Source organism: Erinaceus europaeus, chromosome 16, assembly GCF_950295315.1.
Source record: "Erinaceus europaeus chromosome 16, mEriEur2.1, whole genome shotgun sequence".
NCBI classification, from domain to species: Eukaryota; Metazoa; Chordata; class Mammalia; order Eulipotyphla; family Erinaceidae; genus Erinaceus; species Erinaceus europaeus.
Window position 1 is genome coordinate 25411695 of NC_080177.1, and position 13384 is coordinate 25425078.

Below are 13384 nucleotides of genomic sequence, written 5' to 3' on the forward strand. Positions count from 1 at the left end.
TTAGTCTCCTTCTGTACTTCTTGGGGTTGTTTTAAGAGCTATTTATCCTTCAGCCTCCAACTTCTAATTCTAAGGCTATACACATTTTCACTCTCCTAATGTAATACACGCAGCCCTGCCATGAAGTTGGCCTGTTTTCTGGGCAAGTATGTGTGCTCATACAGTACAGGAACTGCGAGCTGAATTACCCAGGCTCCCAAAGAGGGTCATCAGGGAGGGTCTAGGAGTAAGGCTCATGACAGTCACACACTTCTATATGTGGGCCCCTGTCTGCACAGGACACGCCATACAGATGGAGAAGTGGTGAGTGACACCCTATGTCGCCCCACCCCCATGTTGCCCCCACCCTCAGGCAGTGCTCAGGACCTGTTCTTGTATAACAGCTTCACAACACGGCTGCCGCCCTCGGACTTCCCAGAGTGTAGCTCCTTCAGGGCTTGTTCCCACTTGGAGATGGCATCACAGATCTTGAAGAGGCAAAGGGGGAAGTCAGAAAAGCCCCTGCTGATGAGAACAAGGTAAAGCCAGGGCTGGACTGGGGCAGAGCAGTAGGGGAGAGTTGAGTGACTGTCCTCCATTGGACATCACAGGACCTCTGTTGCCTACAACTCTTTCAGACAGACAGACAGGCAGGCAGGCAGGCAGGCGGGCAGACATATTCCTGGGCTTAGGGTAAGCAGAAAAGCACAAAATACTTCCCCTACTGGCCTTAACCTCTGAGAGAGGAAGGCTGCAGTAAAAAAAACATGACTTCAGGCTCTGGAAGTAGCTCAGAGACAGAGAGCACTTGCCTCCCATATTCAAGGCCCTGGGTTTAATCCCCAGCACATGGGGCTACCATGAACAACACAAAAGATGAAAATAGTAGAGTAATGCATTCAGGCCCCTTCATCTAAAAATGGGGCGAGGGAACCCGATCAGCCCTATTGCACGTGTGCCAGGCCCACTTCATCTATCAGTTCTGCATTAAAGAACAAGCAACCAAAAACCAAAAAGCAGAGCCTTGGGTGGGAAAATAGCATAGTGATCAAGCAAAAAAGAACTTCCATGCCCGAGGATTCAAGACCCTGAGGTTCCATCCCCAGCACCAACATACATCAGAGCTGAGCAGTGCTCTGGTAAAAACAAACAAAACAAAACAAAAACAAGCCAACCACAGCCTCATATCACTGGCTCCATTTCTATTCCTAAGCCAGCAGATACAGTCTGCGGCTGACTGTAGACCCCTGGAAATTGACAGAGAAGATATGTGGCATAGTTTCCTCAGGCAAAAGTGAAAGACCAGGAGCTTTTGTCCTGTCATAAAGAAAGCAGACACTGGAGTCAAAAGATTCATACTCATCAAGCACTCAAGTACATTCCCACGAACACCTCCACTTCCCCACAGCGCAAATCCCAAACAGTAATACAACATGGACATTAAATATCACTCAAGAGCCTTTATCTCTATGGGTACCAGAGGTTCCACCTTCCTACACAGTGTCTGAACCTGTAAGCACAGCACAGGTGCCAGCAGACAGGGTAAAGCAAGGTGCCAGTTAAGACAATGCCTAGAGTGGCTCGTCGTATAGCTGCCCACATGTGTCTACAGAACTGGCAGTGGGTGTGGGCCTCCCCGTTCTCCCTGTGGTTAGCTGAGGAACAGCTCCCCTCCTGATGCAGCACAGTCACTGTAAGGGAGAGGAGGGGAGGATGTGGTGAGCTCCACAGAGACAAAGGCAGGGTTTTCCAAAACCCTTTCTGAATGGATACATTTTGAGTGATGTGGAAATGCTGGTCTGGGAACTCCTTGGGCTCAGCACCAGCACATGCTGTCTAACAGTCAGCACCTACCAGATGGACTCCTTCCCCAACATAAAAATCCCAAAGCCCAGAGTTGGTATGGGAGGGGCTCAGTAGGCTTAGTGAGGGAGCCGTCACCTTGACACTCCCCTGCAGGCAGTGTTCCAGGTCCCGGCCGGAAGGATCGTCCATGAAGAGGGCAAAGCCAGAGTGGGAAGTCTTCCTCATGCCTGTCTCCTGGTTGAGCCGCTGCAGGAACTCATCCACTGTGGAGGAGCCGTCAAAGCCCACCACCTGCAGGGGAGAGGGGTTCTTTAGAGGGGGATCTTCCTGAGGGAGCTCATGAGGGTTAGTGGAAGTAAGGGTCTAAGTATGGGGAGTGGTAATGTCTGGTAAGTCTAAGAGCCAAAGAAAGTTCAGTTTCCATATTCATGTGTGGAGGTTGTGTGCTTCTGGGATGAACACTGTGCACCTGAACTTGACTTAAGCTCTGTCCCTTCCTTGCTGTCACGTCTTTGGAGTCCCTTCTTCATGCCTCCACTTTTCTGTTCATGCAGTGGGTACAAAAGATTGGCTTCCCTGGCATTAGATAGCAGACTGCTTTTGAGATGCAAGCTCTTTATGCCCTCCATGCTGGTATTAACTGCCCACTCTAAACCTAGCCACCACCGACCCCAGCCCCAGCCCCTAGTCCCATCACTTTTGCTAGGTTGCTTATTAAGAACCTGCCAAGCCTAGGGCTTTCCACCTACCTGGCCCAGGAGATAACTCAACTTATTGGAATCCAAAGGTGGGACAGGGATCTGAGCAGACTCAGGGAGGGGAGCAGGCCTGGCCCCCTTACTTGGTAGGTCCCATTGGTGAAGTGCACGGGGATGCTGAAGGGCAGGGAGTGGTGGAAGGGGTTCCGCAGCAAGATGGACACGACCTCCATGCGCGATGGTCTGGCTTCCCGCTCCCCAGTCTGCAGGGTCCGCTCCACTGCCCGCTGGCAGTAGGTGGCATACTGACCAGTTTCGTTTCTAAAGGCAGGTGAAAAAGGAAGGGAATCCTCATCATTGGCTTTATGACCCCTATCTAGAGTTGGTCAGGACCAAATTTGCAGCTGGGCAGGCTACCAAAAAAGTCTGGAAGATTCTTTTCTGTGTCCATCGGTCAATCAAAGCCTCTATGCCGAAGGCTGCTGGCATAGGAGTTTTCTCCAGAGGCCAGAAACACATGGCAACAGAAAAAAATTGGGGTAATGTTGCTTCACATAAGGGTCACCCCACCCCAAACACCCCTGAATATATGGGTGTGTAGGGAAGCCCAGGCGCACACAGACCTTAAGGCCCTCTGTGTGTATAATGATGGTGATGTCTCCACAGCAAATCTCAGGTGGCAGGGTAACCAGATCAATCCTAGTCTCCTCCATGTCTCTCTCTTTAATATATGTGTGTGTGTATATATACCTCCAGGGTTATTTCTGGGGCTTGGTGCTGGCACTACAAATCCACTTCTCCTGGCAGCCATTTTTGTCCATTTTTATTGGCTAGGACAGAGAGAAATTGAGAGGAGAGAGGAAGATAAAGAGGGAGAGAGAAAGATAGACACCTGCAGATCTGCTTGTGAAGCAACCCTGCCCCCCCAAGGTGGGTAGCCTGGGGCTTGAACCTGGATCTTTGCAAGAGTCCTTGCGTACTATGTGCGCTCAACCTGGTGTGCCACTGCATGGCCACTAATATATATTTTATTTGTTATATTATTTTCTTGATTTCTTTTTTTTTCTTTTTCTTGCTGGGGCTCGGTGCCAGCTCTATGAATCCACTGCTCCTGACAGCCATTTTCCCCCTTCTATTTTTTATTGGATAGGACAGAGAGAAACTGAGAAGGGAGGGGGAGATAGAAAGGGAGAAAGAGAAAGAAAGACACCTGCAGACCTGCTTCATTGCTTGTGAGTGTCTCAAACCCTGGTCCTTCTGCATGGTATATGCTTAATCCGGAGCACCACCACCCGGCTCCCTATTTCTTATATTTTATTGAGAGAGATACAATGAGAAAGATGCAGAGAGTGAGACCAGGGCATTGCTCTGGCTTATATTGGTGCTGGGGATTAAACCTGGGGCCACAGATATGAAAATCTTTTTGCATAGCCATTATACTGCCTCCCCCAGCCCCTGTCCCTCTTAATTGTGACACTATTGACAGTGCCCTCTTGGGAGAGGCGAGGACAGTCACTTACCTAGGGTCTGCATGGCGCTGGAGCTGCTGTTTGATGTACCAGAGGACATGGTGCTGAGGCAGGAAAAGTGGGGCACACAGAGCCAGAAGCTGCCAGCACTGTCAGGGAAGCAGGCTGTTGAGGCAAGGGCTGGGTGGTCTGCAGCCCCACCAGCTTTCACAGTCCTAAGTTACTCTGTAGACTCCAGTTACCTCTTTCCCCAACTCCGAGCCCCTGACCTTCTGTGGGGACCAGGCTGGCCACCTTGGTCAGACTCTGTCTAGACAGGCGGTCATGATCTGAGCACAAACACCCTTCCCGAAGGGGCACGGAGAGGACAGCGGAGAGTACTGAGGCTGTCATTCACTCCCTGCCACCTTTCCCCCCTCCTGGGCAGCCCTCGGCATCCCGGCAGCTGCCTTGCACTGGGGACACCCACCTGTACCAGGGAGTACTTCTGAGGGGGACGGCAGCTGGTCTGCTTCATGAGTTGGCAGTAAATCTCACTCTGCAGCTCAGGGTGGACCAGGCAGACCTGCAGCGCCGTCTGGGCCAGGGACACATGGTAGTCCACTGAAGCAGCCTCCACGGGCACATTGATGAAGAGCTGGCACGACTGTTAGGGAAATGTCAGTGTCATAGGCAGACGCACAGTCCCTGACTGCCATCCTCCATGATAGTGAACAGTCTGGACTGAGCACCTAGGTCTCAAGGGTTCCCAGGTCCCCAGCAGGCTGCTATGAGGGAGAGGGCCTTGGCACAGCAGGAGAGGCTCTTTCATTTTTTAAAAATTTTATATATTTATTTATTTTCCCTTTTGTTGCCCTTGTTTTTTAATTGTTGTTGTAGTTATTGTTGGTGTTATTGATGTTGTTGTTGTTAGATAGGACAGAGAGAAGTGGGGAAGGCAAAGAGGGGGGAGAGAAAGATAGACACCTGCAAACCTGCTTCACCGCCTGTGAAGCGACTCCCCTGCAGGTGGGGAGCCGGGGGCTCGAACCGGGATCCTTATGCCGGTTCTTGCGCTTTGCGCCATGTGCACATAACCTGCTGCGCTACTGCCCAACTCCCCAGGCTCTTTCATTTAAAGGTTCCCAGTGCACAAGCATATGCATATCTTTGAAAAAAAAAACAAACAGGACAGACAGATGAGCATAATGAACATTCCAAACTAGGTCACGATCCCTCAGGTGCAGAAACCGAGGAAGCCTGGCCTTTCCTGTTCAGGAGGGGAGGTCAGGAGTTCCTCCAAGGATGATTCCACTGGTGCTCATGAATGAAGACCCAGAGCCTCCTGCTTCCATCCAGAGAGGGCAGGGAGGGGACACTGGGGGAGTCTTTCCCTTCCTCTTCACATCCCCCTGTGGGATACCCCCCTACTGCACATGCCTCCCACACTCAAGTATCACCACGGGGCGGCAGAGCCTGGGCACACGGAGAGGGCGTCACTATACAGTGAGCCTGGGCTCTGCTTCCTCTTTACCTTGAAGAGTTTGAGAGCTTCCGTCTGCAGGGCCTCAGAGGGCAGCGTGGTGAGTGAGGTGAATAGCCCGTCTTTGCTGTAGCACAGCATAGGGTGCTTCCACAGTGGGGAATCTGCCCAAAGCACAGCACCAGAGAGCAAAAGCAGTTACAGACGAAGGAATGCATCTCTCTCTCTTTTTTTAATTTTTATTTATTTATTTATTTTCCCTTTTGTTGCCCTGTTTTTTTTTTATTGTTGTAGTTATTATTGCTGTTGATGTCATCGTTGTTAGATAGGGCAGAGAGAAATAGAGAGAGGAGGAGATAACAGAGAGGGAGTGAGAAGGATAGACACCTGCAGACCTGCTTCACCGCTTGTGAAGTGACTCCTCTGCAGTTGGGGAGCCAGGGGCTTGAACCAGGATCCTTACGCCGGTCCTTGTGCTTTGCGCTACCTGAGCTTAACCCGCTGTGCTACTGCCCGACTCCCATCTCTCTCTCTTTTTTAATTGTGTATTATTTTTATTTATTGATAGAGACAGCCAGAAATCAAGAGGGTAGGGGGAGATAGGGAGGGAGACTCTCCAGAGATCTGCAGCACTGCTTCACCACTTGCAGACCTTTCCCTCTGTAGGTGGGGACCAGAGGCTTGAACCTGTGTGCTCAACCAGGTGTGCCACCACCTGGCCCCTAGGACTGCATCTCTAGACTCATTTTTTAACAAAACAGACCTGTTCATTAATGTATTTACGATGCAAGGGAATGAGAGAGGAAAAGGACCAGAGTATCTCTCATCTCTGGTATAAATTGGTCTGCTGGGGACTGAACCTGTAGCCTATGGGTCTTCAAGACATGCAAGCTGGTGCTCTAATAGGTTGGGCTATCTCCTCGCTCCTGTTCTATGTGTAATGTGGTTCCTGGGCCTCATGCATACATAATAGCACTACTAATTAGCTCCCCCAGGGCCAGTCCTCTCAATCAACCTCTCTCTCTCTTTCTCTCTCTTTCCAAAGCACTGTTCAACTCTGCCTTGTGGTGGAGTGAAGGATTGCACCTGGGACCTCAGAGCCTCATGCATGAGAGTCTTTTCTATATCCATCCGCTATCTCCCCTGCTTCAGAGCCAATTTTCTCATTTTATTTTTGAGAGCGAGAGAAGAAAGGGAAAAAGAAAAACAAAACACCACAGCACCGCTCCACCATCCAAGGCGATCCTCCAGTGCCAACCACCATCAGGTGCTGTGGCTTGAACCCAGGGCCTCATGCACAGCAAGGGGTGTGCTCTACTGGGTGAGCTAGATCCTACCCTCTTCCAGCCCCACTTTGATTTGTGGGGAAGATGAGGGTTTAACTGGGACAGAAGGGTTGCACTGGGCTTATCCTGGGGAGTATGGGCTATACAGTTGTATGTGGCAGTCAACAGACTCATGCAAGGCTTATAAGAAGGCAGCTACCCCTTTGCTTGTGGGGCTGCAATGAGGGCGAGAATGAGAGTGGGCGTCTAAATGCAGGCATGTGCGCTCAGGGGAGGGCTGCGTGTAGAAGCCCAAGCAGCTGCTGGAAATAAGTACGCCTAAGAGCAGCAGTAAAGGGCTGTGTACAATTAGTTCCTCAGGACCCCAAGAATCAATAGGAAAATAAAGACCCCAACACCCTAAGCTGCAGCTTAAATGAAGCTTCACTCAATGATTAACAAACCTTAATGACAGATTAACCATCTACCTTCTTTCTTCAATTTGGTGCCTCACTAGCAAAGCTACAGACTGATCAAGGTAAAACATTGATTCAGGCTGCTGAGAAATCTGCTTCCTAGACACAAAGCAGTCATCTTGGCATCTTTGCCACAGAAAGGCAAGTGCCCAGGAGTGTGGGGGGGAAAGCCTTCCTGTGGCTAAGATGGCTGCAAAAATAGTGTTTTCTTTTTTCTCGATATTGATCTTTAATTAAGTTATCTATTGTAGAGAGACAGAAAGGAATTGAGAGGGGATGGGGAGCTAGAGGAGAGAGAACCTGCTCGTGAAGCTCACCCCCACTCCCGTAAGTGGGGTGTGGGGCTTGAACCTTGGTCCTTGCATACTGTAACATGTGTTGTTCAACTGGGTGCACCACTGCCCTGCCCCAGAAAAAGTGTTTTCTTTGGGCTCTTGACTAAGACCCAGACACTACTCTCTCTCTCTCTCTTTTTTCTGCTTCCAGGGTTACCTCTGGGGCTCAGTGCCTGCACTACAAATCCACTGCTCCTGGAGGCCATTTTCCCCATTTTGTTGCCCTTGTTATTATTATTATTGTTATTGTTGCCATTGCTGTTGTTGTTGGATAGGACAGATAGAAATCAAGAGAGAGGGAGTCGGGCAGTAGTGCCTCGGGTTAAGCGCAGGTGGTGCAAAGCACAAGGACCGGCATAAGGATCCTGGTTCGAACCCCGGCTCCCCACCTGCAGAGGAATCTCTTTACAAGCGGTTTTGCAGGTCTGCAGGTGTCTATCTTTCTCTCCCCCTCTGTCTTCCCCTCCTCCCATTTCTCTCTGTCTTATCCAAGAACAACAACATCAATAGCAACAACAATAATAACAACAACAATAAACCAGGGCAACAAAAAGGAATAAATAAATAAATACTAAAAAAAAAGATATATAACAACAACAACAACAAAAAAGAAATCGAGAGAGAAGGGGAAGACAGAGACGGGGAGAGAAAGCTAGACACCTGCAGACTTGCTTCACTGCTTGTGAAGCAATCCCCCCCACTACGGCAGGTGGGAAGCCAGGGGATCGAACTAGGATCCTTTAGCCAATCTTTACATTTTGCACCATATGCGCTTAACCCGCTGCGCTACTACCCAACCCCTACTCCCCAGCCACTTCTCTTTAACCCAAGCAACCCATGTCTTACCTGGGTCCCCCTCACCATCCATCAGTTTTCCAATGAGCTGCTCGTAGGCAGTGCCCACCTTGGCACTGCTGCCACCCGCAGCAACCGTGAGGTGGTAAAGCCACGTATCCTGGAAAAGGATAGGAGTCATCTGCTGGGGCTGAGGGGGTGGGGGGAGGAGTGGTGACAGCTCCAAGGAAGCTTCCTGGGAAGGGTTATGTCCTGGGTGGAGTCAGCTGGTCTGGCTGGCACATGTCAAAGCCGCCAGCCTCTAAGGCACAAGACAAGGTGAAGAGGAATAAGCCACACTTCTTTTTTTTTTTTTTAAACTTTGTTTTTGTTTTTATTTATTTGTTTATTTACTTTGTTGCCCTTGTTGTTTTGTTGTTGTAGTTATTATTGATGTCATTGTTGTTGGATAGGAAAGAGAGAAATGGAGAGAGGGTGGGAAGACAGAGAGGGGGAGAGAAAGACAGATACCTGCAGACCTGCTTCACCACCTGTGAAGTGACTCCCCTGCAGGTGGGGAGCCGGGGGCTCAAACCGGGAGCCTGACGCCGGTCCTTGAGCTTAGCGCCACCTGCGCTTAACCCACTGTGCTTAACCCGCTGCACTACAGCCCGACTCCCTAGTCACAATTTTTTAAAAAATAAGCTTGTGGGGGTGGGGCAGTGGCACTCCTTGTTGACTGTACATGCTACAATGTACAAAGGCCAGGGTTCAAACCCCCGGTCCCCACCTTTAAGGGGAAGCTTCATGAGCAATGAAGTTGAGCTATAGGTGTCTCTCTCTGTGTCTTCCTATTTCTTCCTTCCCTCTCAATTTCTCTGTCTCTATTAAATAAACAAAAAAAAGTTATTTTTGCTTCCAGGGTTATTGCTGCACTATGAATCCACTGCTCTTGGAGTACATTTTCCCCCTTTTGTTGCCGTTGTTTATAGTTGTTGTTATTGTTATTATTGTTATCATTGTTGTTGGATAGGACAGAGAGAAATAGAGAGAGGAGGGTAAGAATGAGAGGGAGAGAGAAAGATAGACACCTACAGACCTGCAAAACTGCTTGTGAAGAGACTCCCCTGCAGGTGCGGAGCCGGGGGCTCTAACTGGGATCCTCACACTGGTCCTTGCTCTGGGCGCCAAGTGCACTTAATCCGCTGCACTACCACCCGGCCCCACAAAATATTTTAAGAAGTAAATTTCTTAAAGTAAAAAAGCTTGCAGTTCTGTCTCAGGACCCCAGTGAAGAGGTGCTGTTCATGGGAGTGAATGCAATGTGAGGAATACTCTCACCCACAAACTGTGACTGCCCAAGTGTTTAAGAAGGAGCTTGATCTACATTCTAACCTTAGGTTCCTGATTGTTAAACAATTTGTTTTGCTTTTTATCTTAATGCTTTTCAGCCACCAAGTTGCAGATGTTACCATGACACCAACCTGACTTCCCAGGGAAGATGACCTCACCAATGTGTCCTGGAGCCCCGCTTCCCTAGAGGTCTGCCCCACTAGGGAAAGAGAGAGACAGGCTGGGAGTATAGATCGACCTGCCAATGCCCATGTCCAGCAGAGAAGCAATTACAGAAGCCAGACTTTCCACCTTCTGCACCCCACAATGATCTTGGGTCCATGCTCCCAGAGAGATAAAGAGTAGGAAAGCTTCCAGTGGAGGGTATGGGATTGTACCTTTCTTATCCTACAGTCTTGTCAATCATTATTAAATCAATTAAAAAAAAAAAGAAAAGAAAAGAAACAGGTTGATCTCGATTGTGAGAAGGTCCAGGGAGAGAGAAGGGAGAGTGAACATCACGGGTCTGAGCTAGGCCACAGAAAGGCCCTCATCCCCACCCCTTACCTTCTCATGCTTGGTGCCAATGAGGAGGTAGGTGGGGCTGCGTTCTGGAGGGTGTATCACCAGAGTGCAGTGGGAGGACAGCAGCCGCCTGGTCCCTGCAGCCTCATAGTCCTCATCTGAGTCGCAGGATCGATCGACTTCCTCGATGCGTGCATCCCGCACAGGCAGGCGACCCAGCGGTCTCTGTGGAGAGGAACCTTCCGTGAGAGTGAGGGCCAGCAGGGAGCAGGGGTGTCTCCTCTCTCTGAACCCTCCTCAGTCCTTCAGGATGTGGACAGATGGTAGGACAGGGAAGTGTTATCTGCCACCCCCAGGGCGAAGCCTGCTTGGAGAAGTTCAGATTCACCCCATGGACAGACTCTGCACTGGTCATGCTCTCTGGAAGGAGCTAGGCAACTGGATGTGTGCTTGCTGTGGGATGAGGGGCAGCAGGTGATAGTGGGTCCTCCCACCAGAACATGGAGCCACAGGAATGTGGTTGGGAAAAGCAGAAAGTGGGCCTTGGCTGGGGTCTGGGAAGTACCTTGTCCTCATAGCTCCGATAGTAATAGAAAGTTCTCCCAACGAGAGCACACCAGACCAGCTTGGAGTGGCCATGCTTTACCTGCAAGACAGAAATGAACCGGGTAATCTCAGAAGTAAGTGCAGAACTGGTGAAGAGAAATCAGCGGGAGGCAAGTCTTCAAAGCCCTAGTTGCACTCAATCCCTAAGTTGAGATGCCAACCAGGTTCCTAAAGTAATGGAAGAAATCCCTCCACTATGGATGGCTGTGGTGTGTGCCATGTGACACTCCATCTGTCCTATATGAACTGCCACTTAGAAGGACCAACCAGGATAATAATCTTAGCAGCAACATCATCCCCTACCAGCTCTGCCCATACCTTGGTCAGCCAGCCCTTCACAGTGGGCTTGGCTCCTCCCTGAGGCAGGGCTGGAGGCCTCATGGCCTGGACCTTCACTAGGCTCTGCAGTATTCGGATCCACTCCTCTAGCAGGTTAGGCGAGTCAGCCGTCAGGTAATAGGTTTTCTTTTCAGAGATCAGCTGTGGAGGAGTAAGGGCCCAGGCCGGAGGAGGGAGCAAGACAGTAAAATAACAGACAGCTGGTTGTGAGTGGCACAAACCATGAGCCCCGAGGCCTTCCTTCTCTCCACCCTGACATTCTCCCTCCTCTCTCTCTCTCTCTCTCTCTCTCTCTCTCTCCCTTCCCATTTCCCTCTCCCTTTGTCTCCTAGCTCCATTCCATCTCTAGCTTTCTTCCTTCCTCATACTCACAGTCTTGGATCATGTCCAAATGCTGACATACTATCTCTCCTACAAGCTCATTTTACCCCAATTTTGTTTCTCTCATAATTCCATCTAAACCAAGAACACCATCTGTCTAAGATGTTAGCTTCTAGGAACATGCTCACCTGGAATGTCTGGGCATCCTCCCCTCGAACAATCTGGCAATGGGAATTCAGTTCCATTTGACCTTGAGGTTTCCGGATGACATCGTTCTATAAAGGGAAGAGATGGAAAGAGGTTGAGATGTGGAGCCTTTCCAGAGCACATCTCTTATCCTTGTATCGTCTATCAGTCCTAAGCAGAAAGGAAAGTGACTCCTAAGGTTTCCTGGGCAATGATATGACAGATGACATGCTCTGAATCCTGGTTCTAGGACTTTTAAAAAAAAGTGAGAGATTGGCCAGGGATATAGCACAACAGTTACACAAAAAAACTTCAAGGTCTTAGGTTCAACCCCTAGCACCACCATAAGGCACAGCTGAGCAGTGCTCTGGATGAAAATGATGGTGGGAGTCTGGCGGTAGCGCAGCAGGCTAAGTGCATGTGGCACAAAGCGCAATGACCGGCATAAGGATCCCGGTTCGAGACCCCGGTTCCCCACCTGCAGGGGAGTCACTTCACAGGTGGTGAAGCAGGTCTGCAGGTGTCTATCTTTCTCTCTCCTTTTCTGTCTTCCCCTCCTCTCTCCATTTCTCCCTGTCCTATCCAACAATGATGACATCAATAACAACAACAATAATAACTACAACAACAATAAAAAACAAAGGCAACAAAAGGGAAAATAAATATAATAAAAATTTTTAAAATAATGATGGTGAATAAAAAATAAAAAAAGAAATTTAAATAAGAAAGTTTTAAAATGATAGAACTGAGTATTTAAAAGTAGTCCAGAAACTACCAAGTTTTTTTTTTTTTTTTCCCCTCTTTCCTTCCTTTCTTTCCCAGTTCTATTGAGATATAACAGAAATTGTAGGGTCAGGCGGTGGAGCATCTGGTTGAGAGCACATGTTATCCTGCATAAGAACCCAGGTTCAAGCCCATGGTCCCTAGCTGCAGGGGAAATTTTTACAAGCGATGAAGCAATACCACAAGTATTTCTCTTTCTATCTCCCTCTCTATCTCTCCATTACATCTCAGTTTCTGTCTCAAATAAATAAAGTTTAAAACATATACTAATTATGTAAGTTTTAGGGACACAACGTGTGTATTTGATACACAAAATGATGTTCCATGCAAGTGAAATAGCTCACGTGGCTAGCAAGCTGCTTTGCCATATGGGTGACCCCAGTTCAAGCCAGACCCCCCCCACCACCACATTAAAGGAAGCTTTGGTCTCTTTTCACTCTCACTCACCCTCTCTCTCTTCCTCTTTTTCCATTAGGGAAAAAAAAAAGAAAAAAAGATGTACCACCAGAGCTCTAGCTAACACACCCACCATACCACCACCTACTAATCTTTTTAAAGAAAGATTTATTTATTTGAGAAAGAGAACTAGAGCATGCAATTCCAGGAATCAAACTCGGGACCTCATGCTTGCAAGTCCAACACTTTCTCCATTGCACCACCTTTCACATTGCAAACAACCACTTCTTAATGTGGTGAGAGGACTTACAAGATCTATGCTATTAGCATTTTCAGTATATACCTTATTAATTATAATTATCAGGCTGTACACTCTCTCTCCAGACTTTATTCACCTTCTAACTGGAAGTCTGTACTTTTTGACCACATTTGCCCAATCTCTATACTATCATTATTTTTTAAAATTCTAACCTTTCATTTATTTATTTATTTATTTATTTATTTATTTATTTTTGAGAGAGATGCAGATAGAGAGAGACACAGAGAGAAACACCAGAGCACTGCTCAGCTCTGGCTTATGGTGGTGCGGGGGATTGAACCTGGGACTTCGGAGCCTCAGGCATGAGAGTTTC

The 13384-nt window shown here is 48.7% G+C and overlaps 1 protein-coding gene across 1 annotated transcript in view; it reads right to left on the reverse strand.

Moving 5' to 3' along the window:
* The window catches only part of PLEKHH1 (pleckstrin homology, MyTH4 and FERM domain containing H1), an 85218-nt gene that overhangs the window by 11961 nt on the left and 59873 nt on the right, over positions 1 to 13384 (reverse strand). Inside the window, exons 13-23 of the mRNA XM_016189453.2 lie at positions 11576 to 11662; positions 11046 to 11207; positions 10687 to 10767; positions 10164 to 10346; positions 8337 to 8445; positions 5466 to 5578; positions 4422 to 4598; positions 4004 to 4101; positions 2627 to 2804; positions 1921 to 2076; positions 367 to 467 (exon numbers count right to left, since the gene is read on the reverse strand). Coding sequence (XP_016044939.1) covers positions 367 to 467; positions 1921 to 2076; positions 2627 to 2804; positions 4004 to 4101; positions 4422 to 4598; positions 5466 to 5578; positions 8337 to 8445; positions 10164 to 10346; positions 10687 to 10767; positions 11046 to 11207; positions 11576 to 11662 — 1445 coding nt within the window. The remainder of the gene's footprint in view (positions 1 to 366; positions 468 to 1920; positions 2077 to 2626; positions 2805 to 4003; positions 4102 to 4421; positions 4599 to 5465; positions 5579 to 8336; positions 8446 to 10163; positions 10347 to 10686; positions 10768 to 11045; positions 11208 to 11575; positions 11663 to 13384) is intronic.